The sequence below is a fragment of the Dermacentor variabilis genome, chromosome 4, assembly GCF_050947875.1.
Source record: "Dermacentor variabilis isolate Ectoservices chromosome 4, ASM5094787v1, whole genome shotgun sequence".
Classification (NCBI taxonomy): Eukaryota; Metazoa; Arthropoda; class Arachnida; order Ixodida; family Ixodidae; genus Dermacentor; species Dermacentor variabilis.
In genome coordinates, this window is record NC_134571.1 from 223277329 (window position 1) to 223300412 (window position 23084).

Genomic DNA, 23084 nt, shown 5'->3' on the forward strand with positions numbered 1-23084 from the left:
ATTGAAGTGCGACGTCGGAGGCTGAAGCCGAAGCGCTTCATGAATTTCTGAAGCCAGCCCCGGCTGCCTTTAAAATCCTTTGGCATTAGGCCTCGCTCTCTCGAAAGTTCCCTAGCTTTTGCTTGGAGCACTTCTGTTGTCACTGGAAGGGCAGCTGCTCTCTGTGTCCGAACAAAGTCAGCCAAAAATGTCTTCACTTCGTGGTGACAGCCTTTCTTTGGTTCACTAAATGCCATCCTCGTTGCGACGCACGCAAAAAGCTGCGGTTGTCCCCTCCAACGACAGGCATTTTTCTCGTCGACACCGAAGCCCCGCCCGGCTTGAAGGTTCGATGATGCCTCTGCGGCCATCATAACTTTTGGCTTGAAAGCGGCACTGTAGTGGCATCTCCTGCTTAGTGCCATCGCGATAACACCACGCCGCACACCGATACGACTGACAAGACACACGTCAAAATGGCGACCTGGCTTTTCTATGGTTGGCTACTGGCACGGCTAGTAGCGGCTGCGATACTGACTTTTCTAGGTGGCGCTAGCTATGCACCATATTTAGCAGTTTCAGTGAAAAACTGGGGCGTTTTTTTTTTTAATTCTCAAATCTAAGCCGACCCTAGGGTTTGGCATATGAATATTTGAAAAAGATTATTGGCCTAGATTCGGATAAATACGGTATCTTGCAGAAATAACAGGCATGTTATGGGAAACCAGCGCTGCCCTGGGGGCTGTCGTAAAAAACGGCCCTCAGCGCTGGAAGTGAGAAAACGCCGGCACTTTTATTCTCCCAAACAAACGTAGGACCGCAGGGGGCACGTTGTTTTTAAGTTTTACGAAATGTAACCACATCCAGCGTTGACCATCCTTTTGCAAAAAAATCATTGCAAACCATGAATGGTTCTTTTATCACCAATGTTGCTCATACCTTGTTGCTCATTCTTCACAAAATTATTTCTCAGAATTTTGAGAATGACAGCACACTAATGAATGTCATGAAACAAAAAACACTGACAGTGATACTTTCTTATGTTAGATCTTCTCGAACTGAAATATTAAATGTGCGAAAGCACAACAGGAGATTCGTCCACGCAAGAGGCCCCGTTTCAACCAGGAAGCTCGCCTTCGTGCACACAGTTCGCCGGCAGCATTTCCCGGTTAATATTACGGTTAGGTGAGCTGCAGTTGCCGGGAAGCGTGAGAAGCAGTCAGGGATCTCTGAATGCTATTGCGTTTCACTTCTAAAAGCGAAGCTTAAGCATCGTATAAAGTTTTCTTTGTAGTCTCTCTCAGTCTGAATATTGAAAACGGTGAAGAGGCTACGATCATCGACGACGAATTTCTATGTGAAATGCGACCTTGGAGTGTCTTGCGCAGAAAACTGCGTGAGAGCCATGCACCAGCAGCTGCAAGCTTATGTTGCCCATCATGTTGCAGTCCAGTTTCAAATGTATTGGCTCACTGTAAGAGCTCTTTAATGCAAAATAACTTGAGAAGGGCGACGATTTCATATAGTAAGTTGTTTTCAGGTTGAGAAAATCGATACGTGACAACGATGGTTCAGGGTTCCAGCGAAATATAACTTACCAGTGAAGAAGCTATAAACGCCATAGGAATTCAAGCTAGCCGTTAGTTGTTCCATTTCTGCACATTAGAGATGCAAATAGAGACAGTTCCTTCGTAAGCAAAGTGACGCTGATTTCCTTGGAACCACTTATGGTTCAATCTTATTTTGTTGTAGCGCAAGCTGAACAAGGACAACAGAAAGGCACATCTGACACACACAGTGCTAAGATTCAACAACATACTTATTTCTGGTTCTCGACGCTATATATGCACCCTCGAAATGTCATACAGCAAGTGTAAAATTTCGGTAAAAATGAACAATGAAATGAACTAGAAACCGCACGTAAGCGGTTTTTTTACTCACATATTCACAGACATGTACACGTTCAGCGCGAACAAAGATAATTGAGCTCTTTTGAGGATAATGAAATGGAAGGTTTACTGACTAATGCGTCGGCGTATGTTCATATGTGTCTAGCGTCTGTATCAAGCGCGTCATCTCACACCTGCTTCTACTCATGATAACTATTTCTTTATATCTAGGTTTGCATTTGCATCTCTGGTAATGGATGGCAAGAAAGCCATCAGCGACCAAGTTGTTTACTTTGTTATTGTGTTCTCATAACCAGTGATTTATGCATCTACCTGTTTGAGCAATGTAGGATCGTCCACATCCGAGAGGAATGCATATACAACACCTGCCATGCAATCAATGAATTTGTTTTTATGTTCCTTTTTGCATGCGGTACGTGCAATGCTTTCTGATTTTGTGTTTCTACACAGGCCGACCAATTTATTAGGCGCCGAAAATACAATGTCGATGCCGCTCCTTCCAGCAATCTTCTTTAATCTATGGGAGAACCTGTGTACATAGGGGATGACAGCAACCTTTCTTTTGTTTGTGACAGTGCTTGCGCCATGCACCTGCTCCGAACTGCTTTCCTGTGCCTTCTTAAGCAGTCCCTTTGCGACTGACACAAGCACGCGGCTCGGCTAACCAGCAGACCTTAAACGCAAGGCTTGCCGCCGTCCGAAGCTATCGTAAATTACGTTCTGGCATAATTTCTTTAGTGCTTCGCTGAAACACATCTTCGTGATTCCTTTCTTCACAAGCTTTGTATGCGCGGAATGAAATGGTAAAAGTGGTTTACTTGCTCTAGGTTCATAACACCAGCAGGTTTTGTTATCGGTGAGCAAAAACTTGATGTCAGGGACTCTAATCCTCCCGGCACATGGCATTTCAAAGGTCACTTCTAATGGGTTAAGACAGTCACGAACAGCGGTGAAAACGGGAGTACATTGATTAGTAAAACGAGCGGATGTACACTTAATACGAACTACAGAGTCAAGAACATATCTAAAAACATTTACAAGCTTAGTTTCGTGAAGGCGCTCTGACAGGTCCAATTTGTCTAAAAGCAGATTACTTAGCACTGGTGTTAGCCAATAACCTGTACACACTCCCTGTTTCTGCAGATACAGGGTACCGTTGTTTTGGATAATATGTAGACGAGAAATAAAACCTAAGCCATTCTAAACATTCTCAATGGATGTACCTGCTTCCGTACTAAACCTAACGGCACCATATGTACCGATGCAACTGTCAATACAAGGTAATAATTCTGATTGTGGCAGAGAATAATGAAGGTCTTTAACATCTGTGGAGAAGGCCTTTACACCTCGATTTTCATGAGCTCTTACCAAATTTGAAACCTCCTCAGAACTTTTGTCAGGAAAGGGTCATTGATATCTAGCAAGTTTAGTTTTTCTTGTAGGTACAAGGCGACAGATTTCTGCCAAGGTACAAGGCGATGTAGGTACAAGGCGACAGCCGAACCACGTGCTTGTGTCAGTCGCAAAAGGACTGCTTAAGAAGGCACAGGAAAGCAGTTCGGAGCAGGTGCATGGCGCCAGCACTGTCACAAACAAAAGAAAGGTTGCTGTGATCCCCTACGTACACAGGTTCTCCCATAGATTAAAGAAGATTGCTGGAAGGAGCGGCATCGACATTGTATTTTCGGCGCCTAATAAATTGGTCGGCCTGTGTAGAAACGCAAGGTCAGAAAGAATTGCACGTACCGCATGCGAAAGGGAACATAAAAACAAGTTCATTGATTTCATCGCAGGTGTTGTATACTGCATTCCTCTCGGATTTGGACGATCCTACATTGCTCAAACAGGTAGATGCATAAATGACTGGCTATGAGAACAAAATAACAAAGTAAACAACTTGGTCGCTGATGGCTTTCTTGCCATCCATTGCCAGAGATGCAAATGCAAACCTAGATTTAAAGAAATAGTTATCATGAGTAGAAGCAGGTGTGAGATAATGCACTTTATAATAGAAGCTAGACACATATGAACATAGGCCGACCCATGTGTGAGTAAACCTTCCATGTCATTATCCTCAAAAGAGCTCAATTATCTTTGTTCGTGCTGAACATACAGTCGCCGACCGTTTATTCGGACCTCACAGGGACTGCGAAAATGCCCGAATAAACAGGTGTCCGAAAAAGCAGATTAAGAAAAAAAAAGAAGTCATTTATTTCCACGCACTTATTCGGGCTCAGCAGTAGGCTTGAAGAAATCGTGAATGCGCCATTGCACGCTGTTCCGGTTACGCGCAATCAGATAAGCCTGAATCTCGGAGAGGGTCATACGGTCACTATAGGTGGCTGAAAGCAGAGTCACTGCTTGTACTCGTAGTCATCGGAGCCGACTTGGAGCCATCGTCCGGTGGTATTGCAGAAAGCTGACAAATGATCTCGCCGTTGTCGAGTTCTGCACATGTCAGTACAGCTGTGTCAGCACCTCTGAAACTGTCAAATAATACAGTGTCCGGAATCGCAATGCAACCATTGCGCAGGTCTCAGCAGAACATTTTCGGCGTCAGTAGGGAGCACATCGGAAGGCGACAAATCCTAGGCCGCACCCGCTTTCCGGCATTCCCCAGTGCCGTCTGTGTGGACACTGTCGGCGCCATTAGACATTTGACGCGATGTTTCCGTATGCCGCGTTGGATCACCACCACCTTGACACAGCACACAAAGCAAACGCCGTCACGCCGACACTAATCGCACAAACTAAAAATGTGGCCTATTCGCAGCGTCTACGTGTGCGTCGTGCACGAAGAAGAAGCAAATCATCTGCTGGATTGTCTTGATGTGGCTTTTAGCGTCCTCGATCACCTTGCCCCGGGGTTGCCCCGAAACCAGAATGGTGCGCTTTGCACCGCCGTGGTGGCGCACTGCGGAGGGTCAACATCGAGGACAAAACTGCACCCCGTGCAGGGTGCTTGCATGCAGCGCTACTTTGCCCCTGGCACGCAAGACGTGCGCGAACACGCGCGCGCGCACATTTTATTGTTTGCAGGTGCTGAGCATCTGCGGCAAGCGCTCGAACCTTGTCAAACTGCGTGCTCCGACATACCTGGTTGCAAGCAAACACCAATGGATCTTATAATTAATCCTGACGACCCGTTCAACGAACCTGCCCACTTTCGGCCGCTCTTCACCACATTGTTTTTCGACGAGGTCGATCAGCATGTCGTCTTCGCTGTCAGACGAACTTGAAGAAAGCTCATCGATTGCGGCAATTAGCAGAGCTTCCTTTCTCATTGCCGACATCTCCACTAGCTAACTCCGTTGCAACTAGTAACGTTGGTTGCAACCGCAGCTATCGGGCCAGAGCATCCGCGGTTCTGCAGTCGGCAGTGCGCGCGCGCGCGTCCCGCAGTGCTTGCTGGGATTGCACCCCGGCGCACCGCCGATTTTCTCGGTGCGAGACGGGGCAATGGAAAACCGCTCCAACAGGGTGCGCTTCCGGTGATCGAGGATGGTCGGTGCGCACCGGTGCGATTGTTCGAGGATGAAAGTGCGCAACAAGGCGCCCCGGTGCGCACGGATGCGGGTGATCGAGGACGCTATTACTAAGCTGAGACCGGAACTGCTGTAGCGACTCTATCGAACCAGGCAGAAACGATGATGATGAGCGGGAATTTGCAGTAGCGCCACTTCGTGGGGCAGCAAGGAAGCTCCGTTCACAACAATAATGGTGTTCTGCAAGTCGAACCATGCACCGGTCAGAATCTGTGCATGATGCTCTCGATCTAGTTGGCTCTAGGAGTATCCCAAAAATCAGACGAGAGGTTGCAAGGTGTCCGAACTTTCGGCAGTTGTTATACATTATGGTCTATGGGGAGAATGGCGGTGGCGGGAAGCAGACCGAATAATCGAGCATGTTCGAATTTTTGGAGCCTGAGAAATCAGTCGGCAACTTACATGTCTGTGAATATGCAAGTAAAAAAAACTGCTTATGTGTGGTTCCCAGTTTATTTTTTGTTGATTTTTCCCAAATTTTACGTGTGCTGTATGACGTTTTGAGGGTGTATATATAGCGACGAGAACGGGAAATAAATCTGTCGTTGAAAGTTAGCGCTGTGTGTCAGGTATACCTTTCTGTCGACCCAGTTCAGCTTGCACTAATAAGATATGCCATACCAACAAGCCCCTATAGCTATCCTTATGGTCCAAGTTAGCGACACGGCAACTCGCTGCACACTGTTAGCAGCTTGCGGACCACTGGCCGACGGCGGTCTTGCTGGCAAACGCCGAGACCTCCCTGTCGCACAATGACGTGGCCATTCAGCAACAGAGGAGTGGTTGCAACCACGGCCGTAACTAGCGGTGGGGGGGAGGGGGAGGCTGACCTCCTCCCCCAACATCTTTTTCGTGTTTAACTGTTAGGGAATAGTAAATATGTACATGCCTTCACAGCTAACACCAGTTGCCCAAACTTTTCACACACTAACTTTCCCGATATTACTCCATCTTCTTCCTTTCCTCAAGCCTTTCCTTCTACAAGACCACCTCAGCACACTCTTATTACAGACTCTCTCTCTTGCGCAGCTTTACACCTCCACCCTCCCGTTCCTTCATGTCTTTAATTATTTATTTTTTCTCCTTTCACCCCGTGGCGGCTCCTTTATTGGGTCCCTGGCCATTGCCGCTCGAGAAGTTCTTCGCCTGTGCGGACCGCGCTTGACGGCTTTGAGTCTGAAAAATGCGTAAGTCTCTTTCAATGGCAGCGGCGAGTGCGTGCATTCATCAGCATAGAATTTGCAACTATAGCGTTTGGAAATGAAACGAAAGACACATTTCACTGCCTGCGTAAAACCGATTTGCTCGCAGCCTCTACTGTGTAGGTACAGTGCACAGTAATGGCATCCACATAGCGCTGTCCACGACTTCAGTGGTGTTATAATCCGAACTTGTATTGCTTGCCTTAACCAGAAATTAAATTTAACTCACCAATTCCTTTTTTACTTATTTAGATATAAATAATTTAAAAGTACCCTTTAATTCTTATGTGTAAGCGATGTTCTTGATTCAGACACGAAAATAAGCCAGTATAAGTCTTCCAAAATGGCAGACGTTCTGCCACACGACCCCTCCTTCGAAATAAATTCCTGGGTACGGCCTTAGTCGAGGTTACGCTCTGGTGTCTCCGGCATCCTCACCGCCGCTGATCGCTAGCCACCGATATCGTCGCTAGGCCTTTTACGGTTCACTTCGAAGCTGGCAGCGCTTCAGAACAAACCGCCGACGCTCCCTAGCAGCAACGATTTGTTGCCGTTGTCACTTTACTTCGCAGTAATTTCACACGAAGAAAACACGCTGATATTTACGGTTCCGGCAGCTGCAATGCGAACACTGTTCACTGTCTACCGTCGGTAGCCACTCACTACAGCAGAACTCGACTTATATTATTGCAACTCTCGTTGGTGCTGAACGTTTGACCATGGACGTGTTTTTTTTTATATCATCATCAGCAGCAGCCCGGCTACGCCCACTGCAGGGCAAAGGCTTCTCCGGTACTTCTCCAACTACCTGGGTCATGTGCTAATTGTGGCCATGTTGTCTCTGCAAACTTCTTAATCTCATCCGCCCACCTAACTTTCTGCCGCCCCCTGCTACGCTTGCCTTCGCTTGGAATCCAGTCCGTTACCCTCAGTGACCATCGGTTATCTTCCCTCCTCATTACATGTCCTGCCCATGCCGCCATTTCTTTTTCTTAATTTCAACTAAGATATTAACTCGCGTTTGTTCCCTCACCCAATCTGCTCTTTTCTTATCCCTTAACGTTACACCCATCATTCTTCTTTCCATAGCTCGTTGCGTCGTCCTCAATTTAAGTAGAACCCTTTTCGTAAGCCTCCAGGTTTCTGCCCCGTAGGCGAGTACTGGTAAGACACAGCTGTTATACACTTTTCTCTTGTGGGATAATTGCAAGCTGCTGTTCATGATCTGAGAATGCCTGCCAAACGCACCCCGACCCATTCTAATTCTTCTGATTACTTCCGTTTCATGATCCGGATCCGCCGTCACTACCTGTCCTAAGTAGATGTATTCCCTTACCACTTCCAGTGCCTCGCTACCTATCATAAACTGCTATTCTCTTCCGAGACTGTTAAACATTACTTTATTTTTCTGCAGATTAATTTTTAGACCCACCCTTCTGTTTTGCCTCTCCAGGTCAGTGAGCATGCATTGCAATTGGTCCCCTGAGTTACTAAGCAATCAGAGAATTGCAAGTTACTAAGGTATTCTGCATTAACTCTTATCCTCAATTTTTCCCAATCCAGATCTCTGAATACCTCTGTAAACACGCTGTGAATAGCATTGGAGAGATCGTATCTCCCTGCCTGACGCCCTTCTTTATTTGGATTTTGTTGCTTTCTTGATAGAGGACTACGGTGGCCGTGGAGCCGCTATATAGTTGCGGAAGGATGAGAGAAGAGAGAGGAAGAAAAAGATTGGAGATGCTGACTGCTCTGTGTTGTTGGTGGTCAGCCATCTTAGCTGTTCTGACTCATCCTGTATATATATTGTAAATATAGTTTTATGTACTCGCAGCATCCCCGTAATGGTTCGTCCACACTAGCGACAAAAACGCGCGCGACACACCGCGCGCGGCGAGCGGTGCTGTCGCGCGCGGCAAGATTCACGAAAAGCTGCAGCAACGCGCGGTAAACGCGCGAATGGGTGCGAGACCCATTTTTCGCGGCAGACGCAAAACGACCACCAATCAGAAGCGAGCCGCTTTACGAGCCGCGCTGTTATGGCGCCACCTGTCGTGTAAGCAAAGAATCATAATCTATGGGCTCTGAGACTGAACTGTGACACGCGCGCCGTAAAATCTCAGAGGCCATTTCCAGTCAAGGGGGCTGTTTTTGTTAAGCCTTACCACACCGCCACTGAGGCGTCGACGAAGAATTCGCCTCGCAATGGAGGCGTTTTTGGAAACCGTTCGCGGATATGCGTGCCTCTATGATAAATCGAGCGTCGGATTAGGAGCTGCGCGCCAACCGCTGGCACATTATGGACAGCAGTTTGGCAGCGGGGAAGCAGAGTGTGCGCCTGGCCCTCAGTGTCCCTGTACCGCACCCAAAACTTTCTCGTCCGCTTTCTGGCACGTCGGCGTCACACAAGTAAAGAACAAACAAGTATTATAGTGTTCACAGTCACCAGTAGCTCCTCGTCCATATCCGACATGCCTGAGCGTGGCCGGCAGTGGCGCAAAAAAACACAGACACTTCCGATGGAAGACGAAATGGGCAGAACCATAGAGTTTCCTACAAAATTACTAGAGGGTACTCTGGCGCTAGTGTCTACGTGAGCTACAATGGGAGCGGTTGTCCCAGCATGGGAATTATGGGAAGTACATGGATTTGCCTAAACTTCGTCCTTTTTGGCTTCAAACGGCTTTGTGACTTAGTAAACTCGTCATTTTCAACAGTTTATTGCGTAATAAATAATTAATTAAACATCATTAAAATTGCCCGACTGCAGGATTCGAACACAGGGACTCTAGTACAGAAGCCTGATATTGAAACCATTAAGCCACGGATGCATGTATCGACAAGCGAATGAAACGCACTTATGAATTTATCGCGGGCATGCCAGTGCTTTGAGACGCTTGGTGCGTTTCGATTTGGGCACATAAACAAGCTCAATCGTTGCAATTAATAGCAATTGTACGCGTTCCCCGGCGTCTTCTACACTTCGAAGAATATAGATTGCGCTGAAATATACGACAATAAGATTTATATAGCGTAATATACAAAGCCACAAGAACGTCTGAATCCACAAGCACGAAGATCAGACAAATCCATGTACTTCCCATCATTCCCATGGTAGGACAACGACTGCAGCGCCAGAGTTCCCTCTAGTAATTTTGTAGGAAACTCTATGGGCAGAACGGAGAGCGCGTTGTCACGAGAAGTATCGAATGGAACGAGACAATGCGGGACTCCACGGGCCGCTACCGCGTGCCGCAAAACGCGGCTGTGGACTTGCCCGCACGCGTCTGCCGCGCGGGCGTTTGCCGCGTGAGTCGCGTCGCGCGCGTTTTTGTCACTAATGTGGGCGTACCATAACATACTGGTGAGAGGTGCGGGGTATCACGGCTGGAAACGGAGCTCCGCAGTGGTCGTCGCATCACCGTCCGCACCATGAATGACGGTGGGCGCCCGGGATCAACGTCGTTGCGCCTCCAACGTCACCGTCGCCAGCTGCATCGCTGTCACCTTCGGTTGTCGTTGTGCAATCCAGGGATCCTGGAACTTTATTCGGCACCGATGACGCTTATGACGAAGAGTGGGTGGTTATGTACGAACGCATGAGTGGAATCAATAGATGGAATCCTACGCTTACGCTAGCTAACTTGTTGTTCTACCTAAGAAGCATGGCAAAGGTGTGGTACGAAAACCACGAAGAGGAGCTAACCAGTTGGGACCAATGCAAAGAAAAATTGACAGAGTTGTTTGGCAAACCAGCCGGCCGTAAAATTGCCGCAAAGCAGGAACTGGCCTCCCGTGCCCAATCCCCCACGGAGTCCTATGTCTCGTACATCCAGGACGTGCTGGCACTTTGTCGTAAAACTGATCACGACATGACAGAAGCTGAGAAGGTTGGGCGCGTGCTAAAGGGCATTGCTGACGACTCCTTTAATCCACTCATGTGCAAAAGCTGCTCTAGAATTCATGCTATCATTAAAGAGAGCCGACAATTCGAGCAGGCCGAAAGCCGACACATCTTGCGACCATTCGCTACACTTCCCAATACTGCCGCAACGGCGACGTGTTAAGATCAACCCACACAGCAGCATGCGTCGCCATCAGAGGACATGGTGCGAATCGTTAGACGTGAACTGGATGCAATGGCGCCTGCAGCTTTCTATTCGTGTAGCCCTGATGACCATATTTCCAGTTCCCCTCATACAAGCCATCGTTCGCCAGGAACTTGAAAACATTGGTTTGCAGTCTGTGTGTGCTGTCACGAATCCCAGAGCTAACGAACTCCCTTCTACTATTTTTGCTCCACACCGACGCTTCTCTACGTGTTATCGCAACCCGACTGAGTGCAGAACTGCAGACGACCAGCCGATATGTTTCACCTGTCGTCGCATTGCTCATGTCGCCGAATACAGTCACAACTTGTGGCCCTCAACACCTCCCACGCCGACCAACCTGAGCCATTTTGATGGAAATGCCCGCAACGTTTGGCCCACCGCCGAGTCTAACAGCGCCGACAACTCTGCTAGGAATACCTGGCATGGCCGCTCACAATCGCCACGGGGACACCAGTGTCGTTCACCGCAAACACGTCGCCCATCTTCCCGTTTGCCGCAGCCACGCCACCTTTCGTCCCCTGGGGAGTTTGGCCGCGCCGTTTTGGAAAACTAAGAAATGCAGCCCTCGGAGGTGGTGCTGCATTGCCTACTACTGCAGCAAATCCTCTGTCTGTGCCCACAGGGAGAAGTGTAATTGATGTCAAAATAGACGGCATACCTGTCCAAGCACTCCTCGACACTGGAGCCCATGTGTCTGTGATGAGTGCTACCTACGTAGAAGTTTAAAGGAGGTCCTCACCCCAGCAGCTGCCCGAGTGCTTCTTGCGGCCGACGGTGGCGTGCTGGTTGTTCTTGGAATGTGTACTGCGCATTTAATTATAGCCAGCCGCCCTCCTTCTGTTCTTTTTGCTGTGATCGACAACTGCCCTCACGACGTTTTCCTTGGCTTGGACTTTTTATCCACTCATTCTGCTCTCATTGACTGCGCGACCGGCGTTCTGTAGTTAGAATTGCCTCAACTCGCCGATGCTCCGAGTACCGCCCCACCATTCTTGTGCTCGCTTCAACTGAGATGTGAGTCTGTCACCCGAGGCAGTTACCTACGTCACTTTGACCGCCCAGCCACAGGTTCCTGACGGCGAATATGTGCTTCACCCCATCATCGACGGCCTTTTGAACCGGAACGTTGCTGTACCGCATACGTTGGTCATGGTTACTAATAACGACGTCGTTCTACTGCTTCTTAATTTCAACCTGTGCCCTCAAGTGCTTCCGGCTGGCATGTTCTTGGCTAGCGTTTCTAGTGGTTGTTAATTTGACATTGAGAGTCTGAATGCCAAGAGTGGCTCATTAGCGCCAATTGCAGCTGACAGCTCTGGTTCCTTAACGAATGACTTCACAAAAATGATTACACCTGACCTCACCTCTGCAAAGGCCACGGACATACGACTCCTGCTTGAATCGTACAGTGACATCTTTGATTTCGGCAACAAGCCATTAGGCCAAACATCTGTTGTTCACCTCCGTATAAACACTGGAGATACGACACCTATTCGTCGGCATCCCAATTGTGTATCGCATCCTGATTGTTGAGTGATCCAATTAGAAGTGGACAAAATGCTCCGCAAATGGGTCATCGAGCCATCAGCCAGGCCTTGGGCTTTGCCTGTCGTCCTTGTGAAAAGAAAGATGGTACCTAGCGTTTTTGCGTTGATTATCGCCGCTTAAACAAGATCATGCGAAAAGACTTCCACCCACTACCACGCATCGATGCCGTCTTGGGCTGTTTGCACGGAGCTAAATACTTCTCGTCCATCGATCTTCGATCCTGGTAATGGCAGATTTCTGTTGATGAAATGGACCGCGAGAAGACGGCCTGCATCACACTGGATGGCTTATATCAGTTCAGAGTCATGCCCTTTGCATAGCAGGAGCAAATGTCGCAGGAGCATTGCATAGGCCAAAGCCTATGCAATGCTCCTGCGACATTTGAACATATGATGGGCTCTCTTCTGTGGGGCTACAAATGGACCACTTGTCTTTGTTACCTTGACAACATTATTGTTTTTGTCCCACATTCAGCAGCCACCTTACCTGAATCGCTGCAATTCTTGCGGTCTTCCGAAAAGCCGGCCTTCAACTGAACTCCATGAAGTGTCAATTCGGGTGGCGTCAGATCACCATGTTGGGACACCTCATTGACGCGTCCAGTGTCCGACCAGATCTGGAAAAAGTTTGCGCTGTACGCAGTTTCCCTGTGCCACGTTCTGCCTCTGATGTGCGTTGCTTCGTCGGCCTGTGTTCTTACTTTCGCCGTTTCGTCAAAAACTTTGCCGTCGTTGCTCGGCCTTTGACAGATCTTCTAAAGAAGAACATGCCATTCTTGTGAGGCCCGGAGCAGGCTCACGCATTTGCCGCTCTCATAGGGTTTCTGACCACCCCTCCCATACTTTCCCACTTTGATCCGTCAGCACCAACCGATGCCCACAGTGATGCAAGCGGCTATGGCATCGGCATTGTTCTCGCCCTACACCAGAATGGTACCGAGTGCGTGATAGCTTACGCCAGCCGCCTGCTGTCACCTCCCAAGGGAAAATACTCCATCACTGAGCGGGAGTGCTTGGCTTTAGTTCGGGCTGTCGCCAAGTTCCGGCCATATTTGTACGGTCGCACGTTTTCGGTCGTCACAGACCACCATGCACTCTGCTGGCTGTCTTCTCTCGAGGACCCGACTGGACGGCTTGGTCACTGGGCTTTGTGGCTGCAGGTATTTTCATTTAGTGTCCGTTACAAGACTGGATGCCTCCACAAGGACGCTGACTGCTTCTCGCGTCACCCCGTGGATCTTCCTGATCCTTTTGCGCACTATCTGGTGACCTGCGTGATGGCTTTTACTGACATGACCGACATCCACGCTAAACAACAGCGTGACGAATCCTTACAGCCCATCATCACCGGAGTGCAATCTGGAAGCACCAACAGCACATGTTGCATGTCCGTGATACACGACGGCATCCCCTACCGCCGCAATATCGACCCGACGGCCCTGAGTTGCTGCTTGTCCTTCCTCGTCATCTGCGACCCGTCCTCAAACAATTTCGCGATGCACCGACGGCGGGACACCTTGGAGTTTTGCGTACATATGACCGCATACGACGCCGGTTATTCTGGCCGGGTCTCTACCGCTCTGTGCGTCGTTATGTCGCAACTTGCGAATTGCGTTAGCGCCAGAAGAAAGCTCCCCTGGCACCTGCTGGATGACTCCATCCCATTGAAGTTCCCTCCTAACCATTCTTTTGCGTAGGCCTTGACCTGCTTGGCCCTTTTTCGACAACGACTAGAGGGAACAAGTGGCTCGCTACGATGACAAGCTACGTGATAACAGAGGCGTTGCTGACTAGTTGCACAAATGACGTCGCCGATTTTCTCCTTCACGACGTTATTCTCCAGCATGGTGCACCTTGACAATTACTTACAGACCACGGCTGCTCGTTCTTGTCTCCAGTTATGGACGACCTCCTCCGCTCTTGTTCCACTGAGCACAAGCTGTCCACCGCCTACCACCCACAAACGAACGGCCTTACGGAATGTCTCAACTGAACAATCACAGAGATGCTATGTACGTCTCCAACGATCACTGCAACTGGAACGCCACGCTGGCTTAAGTGACATTCCCGTATAACTCGTGCCGACATGACACCGCAGGATATTCATCATTTTATCTTTTGTATGGTCGCGACTCCACACTGCTGTTTGACACCATCCTCCCTTCTTTGCCATGTGTTGCAACTGAGTACGCTCGTGAAGTCATCGATCGCGTTCACATAGTCCGTCCAGTCAACCTATCTTGTTTATTAGCCTCACATCATATACAGAAAGAATGTTACGACCGCTGCCATCGCGATGTTAAGTTTACACCAGGTGCTTGGGTGCTCCTCTGGTCACCATATCGTCGGGTTGGCCTCTCCCAGAAGCTTCCCTCTTGCTACACAGGGTCTTATGAAATCGTACGCCAAATTAGCAACGTCAATTACGATATTTCGCTGCGACACTTTGATGCATCCTCAAGTCAGACGCCTGTCGACGTCGTGCACGTTTCGCGGATCAAGCCATACTTTGCTCGCAATTCTTCACCTGCCATGCGCCGAGACGGCGCTTCGCCACCTAGGGGTCCTGTTACGGAAGGATGAGAGAAGAGACAGGAAGAAGGTTGGAAACCCTGGCTGCTGCATGTTGCTGGTGGTCAGCCTTCTTAGCTGTTCTGACTCATCCTGTATATATATTGTAAATATTTTTTTTTTTTTATTCAGATACCCTAAAGGCCCTTATGGGCATTACATTGGGGGGGGGGGGGGTTAACAACAGGATATGTCAAACACAATTAGGGGGAAGAAGGCAATATAGAACACCGTGGTAAAGATCACTGAATACAACAAGAAAATATAAAAAGAAAAAAAAGGAAAGAGCATTGCATACATGATGAAAACAACAACAACAACAACACTCCGTACAAAGCATGTAGATACACTTACAATGCGTCAAAGGCATAAAATTCTGCTTTTACCCAACATGCGTAAAACTGCGCTTCAAATTACTAACAAATGAGTCATGATCACGTATAGAAGCAATTTCTTTTGGCAGCTTATTCCAGTGATGAATAGCTAGAAAGAGCGGTGATTGTCGCAGGAGATTCGTACGTGCAAACATGGGACGCACTTTGAAGGGATGGTCGAGGCGGGGAAAAATTTTTTGTGGGGGTTTGATATGGTATGCTGTAAAGGATGACGGGGTATGATACAATCTGTGGAAGTGGGAAAGCAGTGCTAACAGTCGTCGTGTTTCTAGAGACGGTAATTGGAGGGACTCTTTGATAGCCGTGATGCTGGATGTTCTAGAGTATGTTTTAGTGATGAAGCGTGCTGCTTTATTTTGTAAAGATTCCAGTTTGTTTATTAGGTAAGTCTGATTTGGATTCCATATTATGGAAGCGTATTCAATCTTTGAGCGAACTAGAGCTGTGTAAGCTAACAGTTTAGTTGACTCATTTGCTAAATACAAATTTCGCCTAATGAATCCAAGTGTTTTATTTGCTTTCGAAATTATTTCATCAATGTGATCATTCCATGTAAGGTTAGAAGTTAAATGGACTCCCAAATATTTTAATGTAGACACATTCTCTATGCATATGCTGTTCATAAAATATGAACTTAAGTGAACGTTACTGGCTCTGCTAAATGTCATTGTTTTAGTTTTAGAAACATTAATTTCCATTTGCCATTGCTCGCACCAAAGTGAAATTTTGTTTAGGTCGGCCTGTAAAATATTAGTGTCTTCAGAGGTGATAATTTGTCTGTAAAGAACGCAGTCATCTGCAAACAATCGAACTGTTGAGGTCAGGTTGTTACTGATGTCATTAATGTAAATTAAGAATAAGATTGGGCCAAGTACGGATCCCTGAGGAACGCCAGATTTAACTTGTGCTAAAGCGGAAAAGTGATCATTTACGGAAACAAATTGGTAGCGATTGGTTAAAAAACTTGAGATCCAATTTATAATTTTACCATGTATGTTAAGCCGGCTAAGTTTCATCATTAAGCTATAATATAGTTTTTATATACTCGAAACATCTCTGTAACACATTTTTCAGTATTTTTACGTACGCCTCGTCTACACCCTGATTCCCTAATACCTGCATGACTGCTGAGGTTTCGACTGAATCAAACTCTTTCTCGTAATCAGCGAAAACTATATATAAGGGCCGGTTATATTCCGCACATTTCTCTATCACCTGATTGATAGTGTGAATATGGTCTATTGTTGAGTAGCCTTTATGAAATCCTGCCTGGTCCTTTGGTTGACAGAAGTCTAAGGGGTTCCTGATTCTATTTGCGATTACCTTAGTAAATACTTTGTCGGAAACGGACAGTAAGCTGATCGGTCTATAATTTTTCAAGTCTTTGGCGTCCCCTTTCTTATGGATTAACATTATGTTGCCGTTCCTCGAAGATTCCGGTACGCTCGAGGTCATGAGGCTTTGCGTATACAGGGTGGCCAGTTTTTCTGGAACAATCTGCCCACCATCCTTCAACAAATCTGCTGTTACCTGATCCTCTCCAGCTGCCTCCCCTTTGCATTGCTCCCACGGCTTTTTTTTTTTTACTTCTTTTGGCGTTGCTTGTGGGATGTCAAATTCCTCTATACTATTCCCTCTTCCATTATTGTCCTGGGTGCCACTGGGACTGTATAAATCTCTATAGAACTCCTCAGCCACTTGAACTATCTCATTCATATTAGTAATGATATTGCCGGCTTTGTCTCTTAACGTTTACATCTGATTCTTGTCTGTTCCTAGTTTCTTCTTCACTGCTTTTAGGCTTCCTATATATATATATATATAACCAACAATATGCGTCACTCTACTCTAGTGGACATTATTTTGTATTTTGCCGGGATTAGAAGCTGTATAACCAGTTTCGCCGGTGAAACGTCGATGCGCTGCTTCTGCGGTAAACACGAAGTGTCCACCGTGCATGTTAGCTGTGAGATTGTATCATTAACACTTTGTTCATTTTCAATTTGTCACCAGACGCTGTCAAATGCTCCATGCACATACCGCCGGAAACACCGGCTGATACTAATATTACTCTTCGCGGTTGTATACATTCTTGTACTGATGGCTTGCATATATCTTTGTACTAGAAGCATTGCCATTTTCTCTTTCAGTAAAAGCAAATGCACATGGATATTTTGCCGGTGAAGCTCTATATAATAGTTGAAACTGCGTGTGATTGCGCCTACCTGAATCCAACGTCGCCGTCGCTCAGGCTTATAGACTTCACTGAAAATAATTGGATATGGTAAGGCTATATTACTGCTTTTCTAGTTGTGGCGCTTAACCATGCAGTAACAACGGCCTTCAAACTTCTTTTGCGAATTTCGCACATTCCCCACCGTACGCCACTGGACATTTTCTTCTGTTTCTGTGACTAAAGAATGTGCGCGTGATGTCCGCAAGAGGGTGCTGCATGTCATCTCGAAACTCCAGTGCAGACTCCCCATAAGTAATACGCAGGAAAACTTCAGTGTGTGTGGGTTGTCGCCTCTACAGTTATTATTTCTTGGCAATCTTAAATGTGGGAAATTTTTGTTGAGGTTGAAATTGCTGTTTTGTGCCGTTTTCATTGTGATGCACAGTACCAAACAGTGCCAATAATAATTGTTTTTGTGAGTAGTCAATGGAATTTAAGTTGATTCGACATGTCTAACGTTTACCAAGATATAGAGCAAGAAGGCAAGGTTAGTTTCTTTTTTCTAATTTATACTTGCACCATGCATGCACGCGCTAGCTATTTTGTATACTTTGAAATCTGGAGTGTGTCCTTCCTTTGTTTGTGCTTGTACTAGCGGGCACCAAGGGCTGACAAAAAAATATAAAAGCTAGGCTCAGCAAATCTGGATGGATGATACTTTGGGGCTGACTTGGTTATTGGAAGGCTACAGCTACTTGTGTGTTACGTGTTTTGAAGACAATTTCTTCCTTTGTGAATTGCCTCCACTTTTTCATAAATGTTATGACTTTCTAACTTGAAGCCTCTCTCGTGGGTCGATCCCGGAGATAGTGTTCTCTAAAAAAAGTCACAGTTTCGCCCAAAAGGTGAAGCATCGATTGTAATAGCAAATTAGTAGACAGCTATACCAAGTAAGGATAGTAGTTTTATCGGCCGTATGAGTTCATATAAACATTCGACTACTAACTAAACTTACAAACATTGTGTCATGCATGCACAGGCAAACAGAAACACATCTCACTTGATGAGCGGAAACTCGCTGTCAACACGCCGGCGTAACGAAGAGCGACAGCAGCAGCGACCGAAATGACCTTCACGCTGCCTCTTGTTTCAACGTGAACTAAGCGGTGCACACACGAAGCTATGAGCCCTTGGTGCACCTGTAGACCCTGCACTCGTCGCACATCGCTTTCAAGCCTGCGCGGCTTCGCTCAGTCGTCTCGTACGCAGCCGCCGAACACACCCGCGGTGCCCGTGGCGGACGTCCCCCGCCTTCCTCCGTGCGCACGCGAGATCGGCTCACCCTCGCGCGCTTTCGCTCGCACCAGCAGCATACTGCACGGCCGTGGTGTTATTGGACTTGATGCAGAACACCAAGGTGATGCCGACGATGGCAGAAATGCACCTAAAGTGTCCATATAGTTGCTCTCACAATAAAATTCGGATAGATCTCGAAGGTACGGGACGCTCTTCCTACTCCCCTCGTGCGATGACCAAGTGCCGTCTGCACTTGGAGGAGTGGCATGGAATGAGACAGGCGCACCTTCCCACTGCCATGCCCCGCCCAAAGACCCAAAGAAATTGATGATGGAAGCGGACTTTGAACAGTGGCAACTTGCAGAGAGTGCTGCTATGGAATGCACTAAAAAAAAACAAGGCGATTCAAGCTCTGGTGGATCAAGCGTTGTCACTCCAGCGCGGCTCTCAATTAATGATGCGGTTCATACACCTCATTCTCGCCGCGGAAGACATTGTCTTTCACCAAATTCATCTAGAGCTTCACTCACGTTTATGTCATTGGTGATCCAGGTCACATGCCCGAGTGACAAAAACTGCAGATTACACTTATTTATTACCTTTAATCGCATTTACACTTTTCCAGCCATGCACGGTGCGATCACTGAAATGGACTAACGTGTAATGCGAAGTGTAACTGCACATATAAGTGCAAGTATAATTGTTTGCTATATTAAGGCAATAAAAAATTTGGGAGCCAGTGTCAAAGGTTGACAGTAGAGGCTCGATATACTACGATTGTGTTCCTTCTGTTCTTTTTTTCGTTTTCCCGCTTTCAAATCTACGAAAACGGAAACAATATAATCGCAGTTAGGCCGATCATCCTCGCACCCGTTGCGCGAACCACATGTGTACGCCTGTCTCTACCATGGTACCTGGCCGGCGGTAGGGCACTTGAGGTTTCAGCCATGCGCTCCGCGTTTCATTTGACCCCGATGGCGCACATGTTGCGAGCAGAAATGGTCAACCAAGTGCATATCTCTTGCTGCAGGTTCGACAACCCAGCGGCCGTGGCGCCCAGCCCCGTGCGACAGCTGACGTTCCACTACCTGCCGGCAGTGAACACGTGGTTGCTGCTGTTTCCTCACGCGCTCTGCTGCGACTGGACGATGGGCAGCGTGCCACTGGTGCGCTCCATGGCTGACCCGCGGAACGCCGCCACGCTGTCACTGTACGCGGCACTGGCTACGCTGGCTTACGTGGCACTCTTCTCCTCCGGCCGCCGCCGGCCCCCCGCCGCGGATGACCAGAAGAATGCCATCTTCCTGGTGGGTAGCTCGAGGTCTGCTTCCTAGCGACCATACGGACGTTCCAGGCGTATTCGTGCCGCTGTGCTGTTATGGTATCAACGCACATCTAAAGTTACTGCGTTTGGTTGTCTGCGTCTGAGACATCGCAGAATCCTGTTCCCACGTTACTGCCATCTGCGTCATGACGTCATGATGTGCACCTAATCGGAAACAAAACCGAAACTAATTTGTAGAAAAGCTAATTATTACAATTATATTGAGCCCTTTGAGGCTCAATTGTCAGTGTTCTTCCAAGGGCTTCTAGTGCAAGACGTCCATTTAGGTAATGAAAAAAAAAATTAACTGGAAATGTCATGTTAGCACTCCCTTAAAGAATCATTGCTTCATCCATAGTGCAAGCGTTGAGCGGAATCGTCTTTCCGCATATCAGTCACACTCACCACTAACACGAACAACTTCACTGTGCAGCGTGCCTTTTGTTAACATTTTAGAGCGCAGCTCTTAGCTGCCCGTTCCTGTGTTGGCGTCGGCGTAACCGAGCAATCGAGCACAGCAAAAGATAAGAGCGAACTCAGAGGGCAGCTGGGTGATGAGAGGCTCGAGGAGGAAAGCGGAAAGGGGGGTGCAGCGCAACCAGGAGACAGAAAACGGAGGAGAATATAAAAGTGAGGAAAACAGCGCAGTGCCGACGTGACCAGGTATGCAGCCAGCACGGCAACAAAGCACTGGCATGCAGTTCTTCAGATCCACGGAGCGTGCGCTGCTTTGCCTGCGGCGGCGCCGCCGCTGCCGCCAGAGAATGCACTCTGCGCTGCCACGCGTTCCCGTGTTCGCGCTTTCTTTCTGAACAATGAGCGCCGCAGCCACTGGACATGCTTCGTCTGCTGCTGCTAAACGAGCTGCCCGAGGAGCAGAAGCTCAGCGATGCCATCGAGAGCAACGTGTCATTCAGAATCCAATTCTTTTATACCGCGATACATCGCGAATTCAAAACACCTGAACAGCTGCCCTCGAAGTTCACATTAGGGAGTATCGTAATCGTTAACGAAACTTTTACTGCATTTCTTCCTTCTTTTTTTTTTACCCCATGCATTCCTGTGTTTAATGCCATTGAGCCTTTAAAGCCATGTCAAATAAATAAAGAAATTAATTAAATAAATAATTACTTCACTAAAGAGTACTGACATGACATTTTCAATTTTTTTCTTTTTTGCAATGAATGGATGTCATGGTCCTAGGTGTTGATTGGAGGGCATTTAGGTACCTATAGATATTTTCAAGTTCCTTAAAAAGAAATTTTAGGTGTGATCAGTGATCTTCTAACACAGCCCAGAATACTAGCTGATCCCATAATCGTAACCTGTTTAAAAGTATTCTGGTGTGTGTGGCTGCAACACAACTAGAACTCACACATTACTCCACACCCATGAGCAAATGCATAACTGCAAGCTCACTGAAATAAACTGAACTTATTGTTCGTTCAGATACAAACTCAAACTGACGAGTGGACTGGAAAATTTGCAATGCTAAGTTTGGTCTGCAGCCTTGAATTTCAAGTTACTTGGTTAAAGCGCAGCACGACTGTGAAGAACACAAGACAGCGTATTACAGTGAGCGCTGTGTCTCTTGCCTTCACCCCGGGCGCGCTGTGTCCTAACCAAGTGTGAACCATCCCACCCAAATGAGGCACTGGCGTAGCCAGGGGGGTGGGGTCTGAGGAACCCCCCTGTCCTACGGAATAGAAAGTTTCAGGAGGTGGGCACCGAAAGAGTGGCATGGATGAAAGGAAAAGCTTGAATGTGAAAGCAAAGCGAAGGCAAGTGGTGGTCCAAAATAAGGAGGGGGGGGGGGGCTGTCACGGCGGCGGTCTCCTCTCCCATGCATAGAACACTGCGGCCTCATTCATGGAGCGCCTCTACATCATCTCGGATCCTATTAACCATAACTGCTGTGCTAAAAATTCTACACAGAGATAAAAATGGGATGAGCATGTGTATAAAACTTGGAGGCATTGTTGCTCCCTACCAGGCTTTCATGTCGTCAGAGCTTCTCATTACTCGTACTTAACCAAATTGTCAACCAGGCTGCGCATAAGGAAAGCATTTCGAAAATATTGCGACTTGCTTGTCTAGAAAATGCACGATAAGCACCCTACCCTTTACTCACCTTTAATTTTTCCCTTGTCTCTGATTTTCATTATATTAATAAACTTGAGAAGAGCTTGCTGTTAGGCTAGTTTGTACACGCTGTTAGGAATGAAAACAGAGCAAAAACGGGGCAATAAATGAAGACCTACAGAACTCTGACTTGCACACGGCAAAAGATATCAAGGACCAAGGACTGGGCCAGGGAAGTCAAGATACAGCCACAACATACAGGTGGTAGGGTAAGTCAATGGCATCGAAGTCCATCCAGAAACAGTATTATAGGAATGTTAGCGGCCACTGCGAATGTTGAAGAGAGTGACAATGACTAACAGAAAATAATTTTAAGAAGGGAAATGGGGTGATGGATACCAGAAGGGTAGGGGGATGTGCACGAGAGGCCTCAAGAACGAAGTTGGCGAATAATTATGGACACGGGAAGAGCGTCTATTCTCCGTGGCCAGTCGCCTAACTGAGGCTCACCTAGCCCGTCGTAGCACGTGTTGCTTGCAGTGGAGAGCCCATCCTGACTAAACGTCGCGGCAATTTTCAGAATAGATGGGTTTCAGGAGACGCGGTCGTTTCAGATCTCTCTGAGCTACTGGTCCTTGCTTTGCTGCGAACTGCGGATGCCTTTTCACTAAGGCTTCTAAACGGGAAGCAGGCGCTGCTTCGGACTGTCTGCCTTATCAATTCCCGAGTGTGATCAAATAGCAATATGCGTCATGTGATGACTACAATACCATGATCGCAAATTACTTCCAAACATCTGTTCAAACAAGTCAGACAGCACCGAAAGTGTGTGAAACTTGCATCATATTATACTATCCAAGTTCTAGCACAAGGCTTCGTTCCTGTATTTTCGAGTTTAGAATAATATTGCATGCCCACAACGCGGAAAGCGCAATTGAGTGATAG

At 47.4% G+C, this 23084-nt stretch overlaps 1 protein-coding gene across 3 annotated transcripts in view; it reads left to right on the top strand.

Moving 5' to 3' along the window:
- The window catches only part of LOC142580123 (protein O-mannosyl-transferase Tmtc3-like), an 870647-nt gene that overhangs the window by 705423 nt on the left and 142140 nt on the right, over positions 1 to 23084 (top strand). For all 3 annotated transcript variants that reach the window (XM_075690944.1, XM_075690943.1, XM_075690942.1), the window contains one exon: positions 19764 to 20040. In XM_075690944.1, the coding sequence (XP_075547059.1) occupies positions 19764 to 20040 (277 nt within the window). The remainder of the gene's footprint in view (positions 1 to 19763; positions 20041 to 23084) is intronic.